The 20,181-nt window shown below is 37.7% G+C and overlaps 1 protein-coding gene across 2 annotated transcripts in view; it reads left to right on the top strand.

Annotated features, from left to right (window-relative positions):
- HECW2 (HECT, C2 and WW domain containing E3 ubiquitin protein ligase 2) overlaps positions 1–20,181 on the top strand; it is a 452,870-nt gene that overhangs the window by 389,363 nt on the left and 43,326 nt on the right. For both annotated transcript variants that reach the window (XM_069577904.1, XM_069577905.1), the window contains 3 exons: positions 5,631–5,740; positions 15,747–15,867; positions 17,298–17,411. In XM_069577904.1, the coding sequence (XP_069434005.1) occupies positions 5,631–5,740; positions 15,747–15,867; positions 17,298–17,411 (345 nt within the window). The remainder of the gene's footprint in view (positions 1–5,630; positions 5,741–15,746; positions 15,868–17,297; positions 17,412–20,181) is intronic.

The following is a 20,181-nucleotide window of genomic DNA, read 5'->3' as shown; positions in this document are numbered from 1 at the left end:
TGACTTAGTGATAAGTCATTTCAGATTTCATTTCTTATCACTGGAATCAGTTTGATTTTTGTTTTACCCTGCTGGCAGAGGATGCAGTATTAGGAAAGGGAAAGAGACCAATGAGTAGAATGTCCCATCACAGAATGAGGCAGAAGGTTATACCTCACTTACCGCATGAGAGTAAAAGAGAGGCTGTATTTGTATTTTCTCCAAAATTTTTTTCTCAGAATGTCTTTTGTCCCCTTTTGCTGATTTGATGTCATTTATTTACTTTATGGCTTTGAGAATTTAAGTTTGGGAAATCAGAGAAGAAAGTTGAAATTTGGTCACTGGTACTCACTGCCAACTTGATAGACGTTCATAAAACTGACCAATTATATTTTCTTTTTTAATGGTTAGATGGGCTTTGATTTTGAACTTTAGGGGAGTTTAGAATGGAAACCTGGCAAGTTTTTAAGAAACTTTTTCAGTTTTGATTATTTTTCAAATGTAGGAGACCAGAGTAAAATAATATTTTGCTTTACCTAGTGGTTGGGACACCCACTATTATAATCTCCATAGAATTAAAGGGAAGTCATGCTGGGCCATTATCATGCAATGTTTTATTTATTCCAAAGTAGTACTAGTCTCATTCATATTATTCATGAGAATCTTAACTCTAACCATTTATGCTACATGCTTGATTGCTGCCATATTTGTAAAACTAAAGCCAAAAACTCATTTTCTTTTGCTCTGCAGTTAGAATGTAACTCAAAGGGATATAACCATTTTTCATGGATATTTTCCTTCATTGTATCCTGAACATGACCTGTTTGGTGGATAGGGGTCACTTCTCAGGCTAGATGCTAACCCTCAACTGTGATGTTTAGGCAGTTCTGAAAGCAGGATGTGACATGCTAGATATTCATGAAGATTCTTGGTCAGTTAATGTGGAATATGATGTTTCTACCATAGTTTCGTTGTTGATAATATAGCAAGTTTTATTGCAAAATTCTGGCTGAGATAGGACTCTTTTGATTCATTATAGAAGTCTGTGGCTTTTTTATTTAAAGAATTCTACTGTTGGAATTAGTAAAAACAAAAATGACTACAAAACAGAAATCACAATTATTGTATACCTTCTCTTGGTTAAGTAACGTTTAATGATACAGCCCTAAATATTTTGAGTTACAACATAGTTTATAATATTTGTATGTTGGTAAGCACTATAATTTGCATGAGTTTCTATGTGTTACGTGGTTGAATTTTAAAATATTTGAAAACTGATTTGTATATAGAGAAAGACTACATTTTTTCACCTTTAGGAAAACAGACATGTTTTCTAAAGTTAATGAGCCTTTGGAGAAACATGAGAAATTTACTTATATATTAATAGCTTTATAATTATTGCATACATATAATAAATGATATTTAATTCTAGACTTTTACTTCATTTGGATTAGCAAATAAATGATTTTATACTGTAACAATATATTACATGTGCATGCTTAATAAATAATATTTAATGATTATTGAAACATTTTGGGATACTCTCATTTCTTTATTGTTTATTTTGCTTTGGAGTTTGAGTCATTTCCATCAGTTACTATAAACTGAGGCAGTGGATTTGTTTGTTACATAGATGGAATCTCTATGTCTGTTTTTATACTTTGTCTGTTTATTTTTTCTTTCTATTTAAAAATATTTTCTTGGGTGAACTTTGTAGAACATGAATTATTTTTTAATAAAAAATATTTTTATTAATGTATAATTGATTTGTGTGCATGCGTGCTGAGTTGCTTCAGTTGTGTCCTACTCTTTGTGACCCTATGGACTATCGCCCTCCTGGTTCCTATGTCCATGGGATTCTCCAGACAAGAATACTGGAGTGGGTTGCCATGCCCTTCTCCAGGACATCTTTCCAATCCAGGGATCGAAACCATGTCTCCTGCAACTCCTGCATTGCAGGCATATTCTTTACCACTGAGCCACTAGGGAAGCCCATAATTGATTTTTACACAACTATATTAGTTTTAGGTGTACAATGTAATGATTCAATGATTTCATTTATTGTATTCCATTTAAAATTATTATAAAAATATTGGCCAGATTTTCTGTGCTGTACTTTATATCCTCATATCGATTTATTTTTTTATGTATATACATTTTCTGTTTCTTAAAAAAGAAAGTCATGCTTGATACAAATGGACTTGAATATCAGCAAGCTGCAATATAGAGATGATACAGCTCTAGGAAATTATTCATTTCAAAATAAACCCATGTTAAGTTTTTTCCAATATAGCTATTATAAACTTAAGAATTTTAAAATAACTTTTCTGTATTTGTTATTGGTTATTCTATTTTGGCATTAGTGGTAAAGAACCTGCCTGCCAGTGCAGAAGACATAAGCAACATGGGTTTGATCCCTGCATCCAGAAGACCCCCTGGAGGAAGAAATGGCAACTCACTCCAGTTCTTGCCTGGAGAATCTCATGGACAGAGGAGCCTGGTGGGCTACAGTCCATGGGGTCATAAAAGAGTCAGACATGACTGAAGCAACTTAGCATGCATTCTATTTCATATATTCTGTTAAATTATAAAAAGTATACAGAGCTTATATAGGAAATGATTGATAAATTTGGCTACATTGGAATTGTTAATTTATGTAATGAAAGACATCACATATAAAGACATAAAGAAAGGCACCAAACTAGAAGACTATGTTCACATGATATAAAACAAAGATATCATGAATACATAAAGCATGCTTTTAAATCAATTTGAAAGAAAATAACCCAAAAGAAAAATGAATAAAGGATATAAAAAGGCACTTCAAAAGAATCAAAGCATGAATAGCCAATAAACTCATGGAAAGATGATAGTAATCATAAAATGCAATTTCAAATAATGAGACACTATTTCATGTTATTCAATTGAAAAAATTAAAAATGATAATACCAAGTGAGAAATGGGAACTCCATATTGTCTGCATTTGGTGGTATTTCAGTTCTACAATCTCTTCAAAGAACAATTTGACGGTATCTTGTATGGATAGAAAACCTACACGAATGACTGAGCAAACTCTGCTTTTAGACATATACCATATGTATACTTGGAGAAGGAAATGGCAACCCACTCCAGTACTCTTTTTCTGGAAAATTCCATGGACAGAGGAGCCTTGTAGGCTACAATCCATGGGGTCGCAAAGAGTCGGACACGGCTGAGCGGCTTCGCTTCACTTCATATGTATACTAAGAAACTCTGTTATGTGTATACAAGACGATACATACAGTATAATCATTGTACCATTATTGATAAAAGCACACAGGTGGGGGAAAAGTTAGCATTTGTTCAAGAAAGTTATGGATAAATAAATGGATACATTCATAGATAGGGCTTCCCTGGTGGCACAGTGGTAAAGAATCCTCCTGCTATGCAGGAGCCACAGGAGATGGGGGTTTGATCCCAGAGTCAGGAATATCCCCTGGAGGAGGACACAGCAACCCACTCCGGTATTCTTGCCTGAAGAACCCCATCGACAGAGAAGCTTGGTGGGCTACTGTCCATAGCATTGCAAAGAGTCAAATACAACAGAAGGGCGTGAGCACATGCACAAACATGCATAGAATGGACTGTATATTACATGGCAGGTAGAAATAGTAAAGTAGATCCCTTATGTAGTAACACAGATGGATATCAGAAATATATTGTTGAGTGAAATAGTTTAAGAATGTAATCTACTTATAAATCATTTATATAATTTCTAGTAACACATAAGGCAAAACTATATATTTTTCCTGTATACATATGTTGAAAATTTAAAATTCTGGAAGGATATGTTAAAATCATGATAGAGGAGCTCAAAAGGGGCTTCCTACACAATAAAAACTTATACAGCTATATAGATACAGCTATATATAGGTATATTCACCTCTATAAGTATGTATATATGTTTGAAGCAAAAGATAATAGTATAAATATGTGTTAATCCTGGATGATATGTATTGAGTGTTTTTATATTGTTCTCTGTCTCTGTGTTAAATTTTTCAAGTAGAAAATGTTCTCTCTTGGTATGAAAGTTTTCCACATATTGGTTGTATTTAAAGGAAATGATAGGTGTCATGGAGCAAAGGACACAGATATAGATGTTCAAGGAGAGGGTGCTAATTGCTACTCTTAATTTTGGTGTGAGTTTTTAAACCTTTGTGGTATCAACTGTTTTATGTGGCATTTTTCCTTAGCAATCAACTTAAAATTCACATTATTCTAATGGTTATTGATTTATTGAGAAAGAGAATTGATTGTTTTGGGGCTTAATTTGGTATTACAAATACAGTTACTTACTGCTTCTTTTTCTAGATCTTTTGACCTTTATAGTTTAAAAGTATATAGATGGCTTAACAATATGCTATCTAAAAATGCTTTTACTATAGTGGTTTATAGTGGTTTAACAGACATGTGCAGATGAATGAAGACCAGAAAATAACTATCAAGATGTTATTGTATTGTTATTAATATAGCCCGGAGTTTCAGCCTTAAAATTACTAACATTTCGGGCTGGATATGTCTTTGTTGCAGGGCACTCTTCTGTGCATTGTAAGATGTTTATCAGCATTCTGACCCCCACTCATTAGATGCCAAAAGTACTCCCTTCTCAGTTACCACAACCAAAACTGTCCTCAGACATTGTCCAATATTCTCAAAGAGTACAGGGAAGGGCAGAATTGCCTCAGTTGAAAGCCATTTCTATAATCCTCAGGAGTTCTTTCCTTAAATCTCTGAAGACTAAACTGCTGCCACCTTTTCTCAATGTTTTCTGAAAACACATTTAACAGATTTCTAGATTTGACTAACTTTAAAGAAAAGCCACTTCTACCTCTTAATTAAAAAGCGCAAGTACTCTTTCTTAGATCGTTGATTCTATTTTGTCAAGTGTTTGTATATTTGACAATCAACAGTATGTTTCTTTATTATAGCAGTTAATTAAAGTCTAGGATTTCAAGATCTCAGATTCCTGAGATCTTCTAGGAGAGTATTAGAAATAAAAACTGCACTATGGAGCAGAAAGAAGACACTAGATTGAATAAGATCAAAATCCTCACATTTGAAAAATATTATAAAGTCAGAGTAAATAGGAAAGCTAATTATTTAGCAGTTGTAATTATTTTCAAAGTGTTTTATTATATTTTGCTTTTAATTCTCCAATGAAATCCTGAGTTCTTTGAAGGCCAAGATCCTGTTCTGTATGTCTTGGAATGAAGATATAGAACATACTTTGTGTATTAATTATGGGTCCTCAATAAACATCATCTCTTGTGTTTGAATCTTATTCTCAAATGTAAAAATAAAAAATCCAGTCTATTTTCAAATGAACACGCAAACTCAAACTCACTTATTTAAGTGGCACAATAGAAATTATGTTGTCCAAAGCTGATGGGAAAACAGGTAAATAACCGCAGGTTTCACAGAAGCTGCAAACAGCCAGCGTTTTGTCCCAAGGATTACCCACAGGAGAAGGGGGATGGATGCTTTCTTTGGGATGTGAACTGGACCTCAGATGGAACGAGCCAAAGGGAGAGATCAGCTTACTCATTGCAGAAACAAAGCGTTTACCCGTATCTTTGGCTGAAGTATGCATTTTGTTTCTTGTCTTTCCCCAGTTTATTTGAAGAAGAGATAATGTCATATGTGCCTCCACATGCCTTACTCCATCCCAGCTACTGTCAGTCCCCACGTGGCTCCCCTGTGTCCTCTCCCCAGAACTCACCAGGTGAGTCCACCTGCTGCGTGCAGTGAATTCTCTAAGGAATGAGCCCTGAAGTCAAATGTTCTGTCCTCATAAAGGACAGTAAGGGAACACTTTGGGTACATCTGTAGTGTTAACACGGGTTTCTGGGGCACTTCCTATCTCTGAAAATGGCTTGTTTCCATGGGGAAACATTTTGACAGGAAGATAATGACATTCCAAAATAGGAGGATAAATATTAACAGTATGAAATACACTGATGCAGAATTTACTTTTGTTATGTCATGTGGCATCTGCTATGTCTTAGAAAATATTGAGCACAAAATACTGTGTTAGCTTTTTTTTTTTTTAATTTTATTTTTTATTTTTTTTAACACCAAAAGCATTTTGTATTGGGGTATGCCCAGTTAACAATATCGTGATAGTTTCAGATGAATAGTGAAGGGACTCACCTATACATATACATTTATCCATTCCCCTTCAAAACCCCCTCCCATCCAGGCTGGCACATAACATTGAGCAGAGTTCCATGTGCTATACAATAGGTTTTCAGTGGTTATCCATTTTAAATATAGCAATGTGCACATGACCTTCCCAAAGTCCTTAACTATCCCTTCCTCCTGGCAACCGTGAGTTTGTTTCTTTTTTTATTTTTTATTTTTTGTGTTAGCTTTTTGGATTTAAAAAATTCTAGTTAGGAGATTGATTCAGTGAATAATAAAAAGAAATCTCTAGTTTCAAGAAATAATACAGAATTAAAATTAGCCAGTTTAATGGTCTTAGATAATTTTTTTCCCTTCAGTACTCACTAATTGCATTAGATAGGAAGACCAGAGATTCATGGACAGGTAGAACATGTTGATAAATGAAATAAACTAAAAAATTTAAGTTTAAATTCTTTTTGAAAGAGGTATGATGTAAACAGAAGAATGAATGAATGAATGAATAAAAAGTAGATAATGCAGCTTAGTAAATCAGTATTTTTTTAAGGAAAGTAGTCATGATGTTGACGAAACATCAGCTATATTTATCCTTATTATAAGCTATATGTTGTTCACACCATAGCAGCTATCAGAATTTAAAACTATTTTAATAGAAATCCAAACTCTGTCTGTGTCACTAAAAGTTGCTTTGTGTTCTTTGACATATAACTTTTGTTTTCATATATTGGTATCATAATGAAGCTACAGACTAACTGAATACCATAAACAGGAAAAGGTCTATTAATTTGTTCATTTAACAGAGATAATGAGCATCCAGCTATGATCCAAGCACTGAATTAGACCCTGGTGCTACAAAGATGAATAGTACCATCTCTGCCTTTGAAAATTCGTGGTGGGGCAGTGAGTCAACAAGTGACTGAAAGCTCTGTGGTTAGTCCTGTAATGAAGAGATGTATTGGGAACACAGATGTGGGAATGATTCTTCCTTCAAGGTGTGGGGGTGGGGAGTTTAGGGAAAGGTAGATACAACAGGCGTGAAGGGAAGCCTTGAAGAATGAGGAATAGGATTTTACCAGGTGGTCCGAAAGAACGAGGACATTGTAAGTAAAGAAATAGCATAAGCTAAACCACAGAAACATAAAGCAGTTTAGGACAAATTAATACATACAAGTGAAGGCAAGTTCTCAGAGGTCAGGTTGGGAAAATAGGCTAGAGTTGGTTGGTTACTGAAGCCTTACTTTGTACTCCATGTGGAACCACTGAAAATTTACAAACAGAAGAGCAGAACTGGCTTTACAAAGTTCAGTTTGGTGGCCATGCGCAGAATGTATTAGAATATGAGAGACTAGAGTTAGAGAATCCATCTGGGAAGCTGTTGCATTAATTCAGGCGACATGATAAAGGGATGGACTATAGGGCTTCCCAGGTGGCGCTAGGTTCTTTACCAGAACCTGCCTGTGAATGCAGAGATGTAAGAGAAGTGGGTTTGATCCCTGGGTCAGGAAGATCCCCTGGAGGAGGGGATGGCAACCCACTCCAGTATCCTTTCCTGGATAATCCCGTGGACAGAGGAGCCTGATGGGCTACAGTCCGTAAGATCGCAAAGAGTTGGACTGACTGAAGCGACTTAGCATGCAATGGTGATGGAGAATAGGAAGTTAATTCAAAGACTGTGTTGGATCTATGTAGATTCTAGAACTTTGAGTCTAGGCGGGGATGAGTGAAGACAGATTCTGAGGTCCTCACCACATGGACTGCCTGGCAGATGGTAATGCCATTTACCAAGAAAGGGAAAAGGTTAGACTGAAGGGGGGAGGGGATTAAAGGAAACTGATTTGGGACATGTTTTATTGAGGAATCTTTGGACCACCCAACTGGAGATGCCCAGAGACAGCTGGAGAAACAGTCTTGGAGCTCAGGAGAGGTTAGCAGTTAGGAATACAGGTTTACTGGTGGCAGTTGCAGCCCACAGGGTAGATTAGAAGAACTAGGGAGGAAGGTCAGTGGAAAACAAGAGAAAATAAAGGACGGTGACATGAGCAGCTCCAGTATCCAAGAAGGGGCTGAGGATGCAAGTGAGAGAGTCAGTGGATTTTGGAAGAGAATCAGGAACATCTTTTCAGGGAAGCCAGGTTTCAAGGAGGAAGGACTGGCTCCCAGGGCCAGGTGCTCAGAGGAGTCAAGAAGGATGAGGCCTGAGAAGAGGCTATTAGATTTAAAGATCATGAAGTTTTATATGACATTTCCCAGAGCAGTTTCCATGAATTAATAGGTCATAGACTGGAATGTTACCAGTTACAGGATGATAGGAGATGTGAAGTAGAAAAAGGGGGTAAAAAACACTCTTTCCATTAAACATGGAAGTGAAAATAAAGCAAAATAAGGCAATGCTTAGAAGGAGAAGAATTAAGGGAAGGTTTTTAGGATGTGGAAGTGGAGTGTTTGTGTATGTGTTAAGGTCAGATAGTGTGGGTGGGAGGAAAGTGGTTTGTTGAATGGGGTGAAGAAGCAGCAGCATTTAGCAAGCACAGGCCTGCGGGAAGGCAGGACACTGGAGACAAAAGCACAGGCCAGCTTTAGAACAAAGTAGGGACCCTGTTTTGATGATACAGGATGGGGAAAAAAATTGTATGACTCTAGGGGTAAGTTAAAGGAGTAGGAGAAAGATTAACGGAATTCGTTACTGGCCTTGGTCATTTACCAACCGTGTGTGACTTTGGGCAGTTTACTGTCTTTCCTGAATTTGAATTTCTTTTTCTTTAATAAGGAAATAATAACAATCACCTCCCATAGTTATCTGGAGAAGAACACCTTGCCTGGTACCTAGAACATAACAAGCATCCAATAAATGTTAGTTTATCCCTTTTTCTTTCTTTCTGGAAGTTGAGAAGTATAATTTGTTAATATTTGAACCACTAATAACTGGTTTGTATGAATCTACTTATTCCTGATTTACTGAACTAGCTGCCTAGAGTTTTAATCATTCTGACTGGTCTTAATCTTAGCTGGAACCTAAGGGGATGTTTAAATGTTTAAATGTGTTGTCCCTTCACTTCATGCTTTATGGTTAAATTAATGAAGCTCTTTGGAGTATTGCTCATTCCAGTCAAAGCTCTCCTTTCCAGACCTTTACTGTGGCCCCATCCTCCCAGAGAAAAAGGTAGATCTCTAGATTCTGTCCCTTCTGGGCCCTACAAAGGCATATTCTCTCAATGACGAGTTTGGCATTCTTGAGACTATGAACATTCTAAATGGTGACTGTTTCTTCTTTTTATATAGCATCACAAATGTACATGCGTAATTCATGTTGGCAATAAATGCATTCTGGAAGCAGATTGAGAGTTATACAATTTCCAAACATATCTAAATTGCTTGCAGTGTTTGTGGTGGTTTTAATTTTCAGGAAGAATCATCTCCATATTTTGGCCTACTCACTTTCAGTGGGCTTTATTTGATCTTGAAGTTGGGATGTACTGCCTGATATCAACGGAAGTAACTATAACTAATTCCACATGATACGAAGGCAAGACTAGCCTCATTTACCCTGTGGAAGAATCTCTGTTTCTTTGAGCAAAATAGCCTCTTCTTCGACCAATACTGCTGAAGTTCTTATGAAAACATTTCAAATGGATTTTTGAAAGTTGTCTTATACTCTTTCTTATGACTAGAATTTCATCCCTTTTAGTGGTGTGAGAAATAATATTGTGAAAATTATGACAGTCATAAATTTTAATGATCTTTCGGAATGCCTAGGAACCTGCTAAACTTTCCACGCTTTTCCTCATTCCAAGCACATTTACATGTCTTTTCAAGTGCAGGGGAGAGAGGGCTTTGGAAACTTTGACTCACTGCTTTTTGCAGCTGTTATAGTGTTCACCTAAAGTTGTCAAAATTTTGGAATGTGAAGGTTTGTTTTTCTAGGTCCATTATAGTGCCAGTCCTGACCTTAGTTATGCCAGAAGGAAAAGACCTTTCCAATTACCGTATGGTTTATTATGCCAAATATAGGACCCAGAAGTTTATTTCAGAACTTTTTGTAGCTGCACATTTCTAGGAATTTAAATGCAAGAACACCTCATTTATCTGATATTGTTGGAGATGAGCTCACTTATGTGAATTTTCCACGTGACCAAAGCTATAATGTTGAACATCAGAGAATTCGTTTCACCTACCGTTTGCTGAGACTTTTTAATCAGTACATTATATCTCTCCCTGCTTCCCTATCCTCAGTGCCTTGAGGCTGTTTCATATTTGAGGGCATCTTCAGACAGAGCTGTTATTACTTGACTGGAACTGGAACCTCTGAGAGCTAGCAGAGCACCAGGTCATGCTCAAGGGAAGTAACCGGACCGAAGAGCACTGAAGAGCCGTGTGGGTCGCTCCTGAAGGCTGTCTTGAGGGCAGTTATTTCTCCCAACACACAGTGCAGCTCCTTAAGGACCCTCTTTCCCCGTTTCCCTCCAAAGTCTTATCATCCCAGCTTTTGCTTGTCTTGTCAGCTCTTTTCACAAATATCCATCCTTCTCTTCCCTTCTCTCCCCCTTCCCTCCCTTTCTCCCTGACTTCTTTTCCTGTTTCTCTCTCTCTCTCTCTCTCTCCCCCTTCTCCCTCCTTCCCTCTTGTCTTCCTTCCACCTTTCCTTTGCCCTCTCCCTTCCCTCCTTTCCCTCATAGTCTCTGAAGTAGCTTTATACTTGTTTTTAGAAAAGTAGTTTTATCCTTGCTTTTGTTTTAGTATCCTAGCTTTCTACTTGGAGAAGGAAATGGCATCCCACTCCAGTGTTCTTGCCTGGAAAATCCCAAAGACAGGGGAGCCTGACGGGCTGCCATCTATGGGGTCGCACAGAGTCAGACACGACTGAAGCGACGTAGCAGCAGCAGCTTTCTACTTGTTTTAGCTGTATATTTGTGGGGCTTTATGCTCAGCCCCACAAAGATGATCTAGGAACCAAACAATACAAATGAAGGAAGCTCTTCATTAGTGGGTGGGGATGGGGGGGTAAGATTCCAAAGACTGAAGAAGAACCAAATACTACTATCTTTGTCACAATAGGCAGGTGGTTTTATTTTTGTGTTTCTGTTTGGTGTTCTCAGAGGATGCCAGTCCCTGGCATGCCCTCCAGCCTTGCTCTTTTAATAAACTGCTTTTAATTTGCTAACATTTGAAAAATCAGATATGATTGTTTGTTTTTTTTAATGGTATGTAAGTAGAGTCATCAACAAGGTCAAAACAGTGATGTGAGGGCCTTTCATTACTCGTAGAGAATAAAGCAAAAATGCTAGGACTGCCTTGCTTGTGCTCTGTACCAGCTACTTTTGAGTTTTTTCTTAATTCCATTGTTGATCTATGTTCCAGAAGATAGAGTTTTCCAGAAATTATTTTAGTGCCTGACAGCTTATTCTCATTCATTAACAGGGAATTATAAAAAAGAAAACCATAGCATTTATTGTTTTTAGAAAGTGAACGGAAAAGAAATGCACTTCTGAGCCATCCCAGTTCAGAAGCCTGGAACCATGCTGAACTGGGCTGAGCTTCACTCTTCCACCACAGACCAAGAGCCAGTCATCAGAGCACTCCGGGTTCTGGGTGTCACACCCAGCATCAAAGAAGACCCAGACTTCTTAGCAGTTTGATACCAAGATTTTTCTTAGTATCACCTAGAAAAGAAATCCTCTGTCTGGTAGAATTCTTTAAGTTTGTATAGGATTGTGCAGTTTTGTAAGAGTCTATGGAAGTAATATTAACAGCATTATATGGGAGTGCTTTAGAACTGCTTAGCAAGGTTTCTTTTTTCAAATCTTACATCTGTTACTGAAATTTTTCCTGCAAATAATTAACATAATACTGACTCTTCATAAAATCAGCCTTTTATTTGATCACTTCTTGTATGCAATGTTGATCTTTTGTATTTGACTTCCTTTTTTAAGACCATGAAGACTATGACATGACTCTCTCTAAGTGAATCATATCCTAGAACTTCCCTTGCAGTTGTGATTCTTATTCAGTTCTGTGAGCTCACTCTCCAAGATACTTTTTTCTTTATTTCCAAAGTGGAAGTAATATTGTTTCTGCCATGGATTTTTTTGGCAGTTGCACCTGACTTGCATTAAGAATTTGACAAGGGCCAGCAGCATAATTTACTGTAATTTTAAAACCATGATGTAATGTGTAAATGATTTTTTCATAATAGAACTATTAGCAAAAGAATATTTGCGTTTAACAGTTTCTGTCTCCAGAGTCTCCATAATTGAATTCCTTTACCTAGAGCTTAAATGGAGTTAGAGCTAATTTTTAGTAAGTGTCTGTGTTGATATTGACGGAATGCATTATGGCATTTCCCACATCCTTTTAAACATCTCAAATTATTTGGCAGTAGAATATGTGCTGTTTTTAAAAAGTAATCAGCCCTTAAAGAATTGTGTTTCTTTTGTGTCTGGAAAGATTTTCAGTCTTTTGTTCCTCTTTTTCTTCTTCCCTATAAATGTCTGTGCTCTTGAAAGCTGATTCATCATGGCTGCTTTCTGAGCTGTCTGGGTTTACTAGTCTGCAGCCACAACAGCTTTATTCCGCCACGACTTGTGCTGCAGGGCTCTGCTCCTCAGCTGTCCAAGAGAGGAGACTAGAGTTCCTGCAGATTGTGTTCCTTCATGTTGCAGAGGATGTCTTACAAATACATGGGAAGTACCCCCACTTTGTCCCTGGATGGTGCCCAGGGATTTCACTGGTTAGTTTTGACCTTCTTGTGGGAGATAATGGTTCTCAGCCTTGGCTGCATGTGGGAATCATCTGGAGACCTGCATGACACACGTATGTCTATGTCTTATCCCCACCGATTCTCATGTAGTTATGTCCTGGTTGTGGCCTGAACACTGGGTTTTTTAAAAAGCATCCTCAGTGATTCTGATATACATTCAAGATTGAGAACTACTGCCTAGGAGCCTTCTGTATCCCAGGCCTTTTAAGGTCAAGTTTATTTGTTTCCTTTATGGCATAGCTTTTTGGTAAGATTCATAATTATGCCAATAGAACTCTGCACATATTACTAATCAATAGATGATTTTATAAAATTCCATTCTCCAAATCTCACTGCATTTCCCCATGTGTTTAGTATTCACCTTTATGCAGATAATTGCAATAACAACATTTACATGGGGCTGCTGATGCAGCAGGCACTGCATGAAGTGATGTACCACACAGACACTGACTCATTTAATCCCCAAGTGTGGCCTGGATCTCACACCGAAACTCCAGTACTCTGTTTTCAAGTGCTGATAGGGTATATCCACCTAAACAGCTGTCATCTCCAGCTTAGTACGTATAAAGCCTCACATGCACCGCATCCCCCCCCCCCCCCCGCCCCGCCCCCGTCCTCCAGCATCAGTCAGAAAGGGCTCAGATCCTAAATCTACCATTCACTGGCATATGCCTTCAGCTTCCTTAGTTACAAAGTGGTGGTGACGGTAGTAATAACAATGCCTGCTTCTTAGGCTTGTGAGGATTTCCCAAGATCCGCTTTGTGAAGTGAATGGTCCCTATTGCATAGCAGACACAACAAATGACAACTCCTGTTACTGTTTAAAAGGTTTTTTATTACCACGTGAGCTTCCTATTTCTCTTCCTTACTTATCTATGGTTACCAGTTCTTATTTCACATTGTAAAAGCCCCTCTGAGTCACCACAGTCCATCCCCTCAGGGGGATGTCCTCATCCCCTCGGGCTTCTGTTTCCGCAACTACTCCTAACTGAATCTCCTCCCTCATCTTTCCTCCTTCCTGTCCTTAATCTACTCAACACCCTTTGAAAATCATTTCTGAAAGAAAGCATCACTTGTTTGTTATTTCCTTGCTCAAGAACCTAAAAAGGGTTCCCCCTGCTTGCTGAATCATGCTCACACTTCTTGGCTAGGTTTTTAAAAAGTCTCATAATTTGGTATCAAACTTCTGACCAATATAATATTCTACTTTCCAGCATTCCCCATCTGCTCTAGGTTAGTGGGGTCTCCACAGTGTCTTCTGAACATGCAGGCAATGCTTATTCCAGCTCTTGCTGCCCTGCCTCAGTATAGCCTATGGGTTCTCCCATGTTTATAAAGCCATATAACATTTTGATCTCTGTTTATCCTCATTTACTGTTACTTTTCTGTAACACTGGTCTCAAATGCATTGTCACTGAAAGGCTGTGGCTCAGTGGGGAGCACAGGCTTCACCTCACGGGGCAACTGTCCTCCTAGGGAAATTTTCAGGAGAAATCAGATTTTTTTTTTTTAACTTGAAATCTCCTAAATTTTAAATGTAGACAGTTAACTTAAAAATATTACATGGCAAACAAAATAGATCGATAAGGCCAGGTACAGCTCGGCCATACCCAAGCTATAGTTTTATTTTCTTGTTTTTATTAATATTTTTTAAAATAAATAGTTTTATTTTTTAGTTTTATAGTTTTACTTTTTATTTTATAGGGCTGGGCTATAGTTTTATTCCTCCTACTTTATAGGAGTTTGTATACCATCTAGTTTAGGACTTAACCATTCTCTAGTTGTTTGATATGTACTATTTCTGTCTTCCCAACCAAGATATCCACTCCAGCAACCTGACCTTGTTCATTTTGAGCATCTGTTTCCGAACAGTATTAGCAAAAATAATCATCACTTAGTTGATTCATGCATAAGGACATATGTAAGGAGCTTACATGGTGTATAATGTAAGACAACATCACAAGTTTTGATTTCTTTTGTCTTTTATTGTGTTGTGAAATTTAGTGGAAATTTCCCATATTTTTGTCATGGTGGCTGATTCCCATATTCATCATCAGTTTTGCATCCTGGCTTGTCAGTTAATCACAGTGTAACACAGAATCAGATTTTTTTAATGGAAAGGGGAACAAACTATGTTGCTTTTATATTTTATTAATTATGCTTGCTGTGGAATGACATGTAAAACATCTTTAGATAATCTGTAGGTAATCACAGTACTTGGCACATATTAAGAACACAACAAATCGTAGTATTTTTACTCTATACAACCAGGAGACATGGGCTTTCTGCAGTTATGGCTGAATTTTGTTTCAGATCAGTATTATTCTACCCTATAGTATGAAATGTATGTAATTATGTGTCTACAGTATTTCTTAGTTACACTATAGTGCATATCAAAAATAAGTTTTTGAAGGTTTTTCGTCAAGTATGGAAACTCGCTGTTCTTGCTTTGTGTACCACGTACTTTCACATTGTAACTTCCTGTCTAACTGCCATGATACCATCTCACCATTAGACGTGAGTAATTCTGTTTGACTTATATTAATTTGGGCTGAAAAGAGGAACATACTTGACTAACACATAGGCAACATTAATTCTTCAAACAGAATTGCTATTCTCAACCAAAAGGCTACAGGGAAGACATCTAAGACATCTTAAGATCCTGCGTAAGCCCTGTGATGTCCTTCAACTTGGAGAGGTGAAAGTGCAGGAACCCGAAAGTATAGCCTCCTTTTACTTGTTAACTGTGGTCTCAGCCACATGGTAATATTCTTTTTCATGGTGATGTGATGAACATCAAATCCACTCCCTGTCTCTTTGTGGTTTGCTGTAGGTACTCAGCGTGCCAATGCCCGTGCTCCAGCCCCTTACAAGCGAGACTTTGAAGCCAAACTAAGGAACTTTTACAGGAAGTTAGAGACTAAAGGATATGGACAAGGCCCAGGGAAATTAAAGTAAGTCAAAATGATACAAACCCCAGGATTGGTAGATGGTAATAGGATGCAATGCTTTGGGGATTGTAGGAAATAGATTGTGGTTTGGGATGACCAGAATCTGTTTAGTTAACATAATTATTTTGGTGTATATAAATCACAGTATCACCTAAAACATAGTTGTTGAATTAAGCACAATTAAACTTAAGGTTTTAAAGCAGATAGGAAAGTGACAATCATGTTTCATGTAAAAATATAAGCAAAATTAAAAGCTGATTTATTTTGTTCTCTTGAAAAGTACCTCTTTGTTGACTGTTCACATGTTCACTAGATATAAGGCTGTCACAGAGTCCTGTGTTGCACATCACTGCCTGGCTGATTGGAGTATATAGTACCACCACTGCTTAGCTCTGTTTTCTTCCATGAAATAAGCTTCACCTCCCTTTAAATGGGGAAATTGAAAGATCATCAGGTTGTTTGGCCCAGAATTAAGTGAATTTCCCACTTACCCGTATTCCCTTCAGCCCCACCCCCACCCCATCTCATGTCTCCACTAAAGATCACTATGCCGCTTGAGAGAGGACAGAGAAGGAGGTCTGGCTGTAGCACCACCATGAGCTGGGTGTGCTAGAAAAAACGCCCAGCCCAACAGCTGCACAGCTCACTGCCCCCGTGCAGGGCTTGCTCCACTGAACTCGCAGGTTCCCCTTTCTTCACCTTCAAAAAACATCAACCTGCTCCAAACACTGTATGTCTCTGAGCCTCACTTATGAAAATCTTGATGGTCAAACTTTCATGCCTTTGGCTTCCCTGTCATCTCCCTTTCCATTACTATTTGCATTAAGGGCAAATTCACACCTGTTTAAAAATGACTTAAACTGCCATTGTCTTAAGTAGATTAATCAGCTGCAAGTATCATTCATTTTTATCTGTCACCTAGAGAGTTTCAAGGCTCACCTAATTTTAAAGTTAGAAAAATTTATGTAAACTCCTCTTTTTCACACTAAGAATTTGTCTTTCTTGTTCTCACTGTCGTCTTTCTAGCTACTTAAGAATTGATTCCTGGTCTAGGTGCATTCATTACATAGAGTGCTTAAAACATGACTTCCTAGGTTTAATCTTCCTTTCATAAACAAAAGTTTTGTAAGTGTGTGTGTTGATTTTAATCATTTTCCTCCCGGGATAAATGAATTTGACCACCAGAACTTTTGCATTGTTTTTACAAGTCTTAGGTAGGATGCTCTATTTACCAATGATTCTCTGATGTAACTTTTGTTAATGCTATCAAGAGTTAAAGACAGACATGTGCTTTATTGCAGACAGCAATGATAGTAAGTCATCCCACTTTTCACCTAGTTGTGGTAAATGGAAATTAAATAGCAAGTGCTCAGTTCTGGAAAGATAAGGATTAGGAAATCATCTATTTTTTCAAATTGTCTCTTCACGGACAGGTTAATTATCAGAAGAGATCACTTGCTCGAAGATGCTTTTAATCAAATTATGGGCTACTCCAGAAAAGACCTGCAGAGAAATAAGCTGTACGTCACATTCGTCGGGGAGGAAGGGTGAGTAGCACAGAGAAGTGGCCTCTGAAGCGTGGGCTGCGGCTGCAGGCGGATGTTTCCCCACAACGTCCCCTGTGGTTGCCTAAAACAGGAAATCCTTCTGGCAGGAAATGCTGTTCTCATACACTTAAACCTTTCAGCTATTTTTTAAAGCTTCCCCTGGTTTTTAAATCATCTGACATAAAGATTCTTCGGTAAAAGCTCGTAACTACAGATCATTTTTAAGAGCAGAATCTTAGTTTCATTTCTTCTCTCTTTAACTCTTTCTCTGAAAAGGAAAATGTGCTTGTTTTAAAAATTGAAGTATAGTTGATTTATAGTGTTATATTAGTCTCTGCTGTAGAGCAAAGTGATTCAGTTATATATATGTACATTCTTTTTGAAATTGTTTTCCATTATGGTTTATCCCAGGATATTGAATATAGTGCCCTGTGCTATACAGTAGGATCTTGTTGTCTCTCCATTCTATATTTAATGGTTTGCATCTGCTAATCCCAAATTCCCACTCCATCCCTCCCCCAACTCCTCCCCTTCAGAAACCATGAGTCTGTTTTCTATGTCTGTGAGTCTGTTTCTGTTTCATAGATAAGTTCGTCTGTGTCATCTTTTAGATTCCACATATAAGTGACATCGTATGGTATTTGTTTTTTTCTTTCTGATTTACTTCACTTAGTATATAATCTCTAGGTTGGTCCATGTTGCTGCAAATGGCATAATCTCTTTTTATGGCTGAGTATTAGTCCATTGTATATACGTGCCTTGTCTTCTTTATCCATTCATCTGTTGATGGACATTTGGTTGTTTCCATATCTTGGCTATTGTGAATAGTGCTGCTGTGAACATAGGGAGCATGTATCTTTTCAAATTAGAGTTTTGTCTGGTTATAAGCCCAGAAGTGGGATTGCTGGATCATATGGTAACTCTAGTTTTGGTTCTTTTGTGAAACCCTCATACTATTTTCCATGATGGCTTCACCATTTTACATTTCCACCAACAATATAAGAAGGTTCAAGACATGGACTTTGAGAGAAAAAGCAAGAAATTGCATTTTAACATCTATGATCTTGTTATGTGCACTGGAATGCAAAGTAAATCATACTTCACCTGTCAAAAAAGTTCAGTTTTAGAATCACGAGTCAGAAACCAGTTTGCTAGAGGGGAGGGGATGTGAGCATGGAGGATTGGGTGAAATAGACAAAGGGTATTAAGAAGTACAGACTTCCAGTTGTAAAATAAATAAGTCACAGGATGTAATATATAGCAAGGAATATTGTCAGTAACAGTGTAATAGCTTTCTGTGCTGATGAGATGGTAACTAGACTCACGGTGGTTTGGTGGTTATCATACAGTGTATAAAAATATGGAGTCACTATGTTGTGCATCTGACACTGATATTGTATGTCAACTATACTTTGATTAAAAAGAGAGACAAAAAGAAAAGAGGGGGAAAAATCCTCCTATTCTATCTGGATACTTCCCCAGCAGTAACTTTTAGGCCTTAGTTCTTATTTTTCTGTCCCCACTTTTTCTCTTTCTTTGGCACACCTACCAAAATAACTACCTACCGTAAAGAGAGCCTAGCCTTCTATGACTCTTCCATGAGTATGCTCGTGGAGATAAAGTTAGGAAATGAATGCAGTGAAGACTCCTACGCAGTGTTTATTCCATTCAAATAGGCATACCAGTGGTTTTATGACTCTTCAGAAGATGGCAGCTCTCGTCTCTCCTAGAGTCATTCCTCTTTCCTCATTTCAGATTTAGGTTTGGAGTCTTAAGCACCTTCTTTGTAGACATCACTAATGTGAATTTTAAAAATATCACATGAGTGCTGAAATTCCGGTTGTCTTCCCTTTAACTGCTTAACTCCTATTGATTTGGATCATTCTAAGGCTACAAGCTCAGTCTTGCCCAGGAATAAAGTGGATTATGGAATCTTAATAATATTCAACAAATTCAGCCATGTGGTATTTGGTTGATGAAATGGAGCTGTCAAAGTATGAAATAATTTTCATGTGCTAGTCGAACTAGATAATAGCAAAATTAAAATTCAAAATTAGGCCTCTTGTCTTCCATACAGGATTCTTAGACCAATATTAGGATTTAGGCAAAACTCCTGAGCTCTGGGCTTCCTTGGTGGCTCAGATGGTAAAGAATCTGCCTGCAAGGTGGGAGGCCCCAATTCAATCCCTGGGTTGGGAAGATTCCCTGGAGAAGGGAATGGCAACCCACTCCAGTATTCTTGCCTGGAGAATTCCATGGACAGAGGAGTCTGACATGCTACAGTCCATGGGACTGTAGAGCAGGACACGACATTTTCACTTCACTTCTTGAACTCTAATCTATCTGAATTTTTTCCTACCCATGGGTCTTTTCACTATTTCAGCTAGTGACTGATAATTTATCTTGCTTAATGTAGTGTCTCCCAGCTGTGCCTAGATTAAAATAAAATATTAGATGGGAAAACAATATAATGTGAGAAAGTCTGAAAAGCTTGCCTGAGTCTTGAGCCTTTTGTTGCTGATTTCTAGCTTTTGTTAGTTGCCTTAAAGATGCAGGTGCACAGTTGAAAATGAAGGCAAATGTTTTTAGCCTAATCACAGGTATGCATAGGATTCCAAGTATTTCCTTACATAACCAGCCTAGTTTGGATGAGAATACTTTTCCTCCCTCAGAGCTCCAGCTGTCTTCCATAATTGTTAGACCACAGTTTGTTGAGATCTCAGAGATGTAGTCATGAGTCTTTGGAAGTGCTGTTACTTAGGTTTGAATA

This window comes from Ovis canadensis, chromosome 2 (genome assembly GCF_042477335.2).
Source record: "Ovis canadensis isolate MfBH-ARS-UI-01 breed Bighorn chromosome 2, ARS-UI_OviCan_v2, whole genome shotgun sequence".
Taxonomy (NCBI): domain Eukaryota; kingdom Metazoa; phylum Chordata; class Mammalia; order Artiodactyla; family Bovidae; genus Ovis; species Ovis canadensis.
Note: the sequence above shows the minus strand (reverse complement) of the source record. Positions and strands in the feature narration are given on the sequence as shown.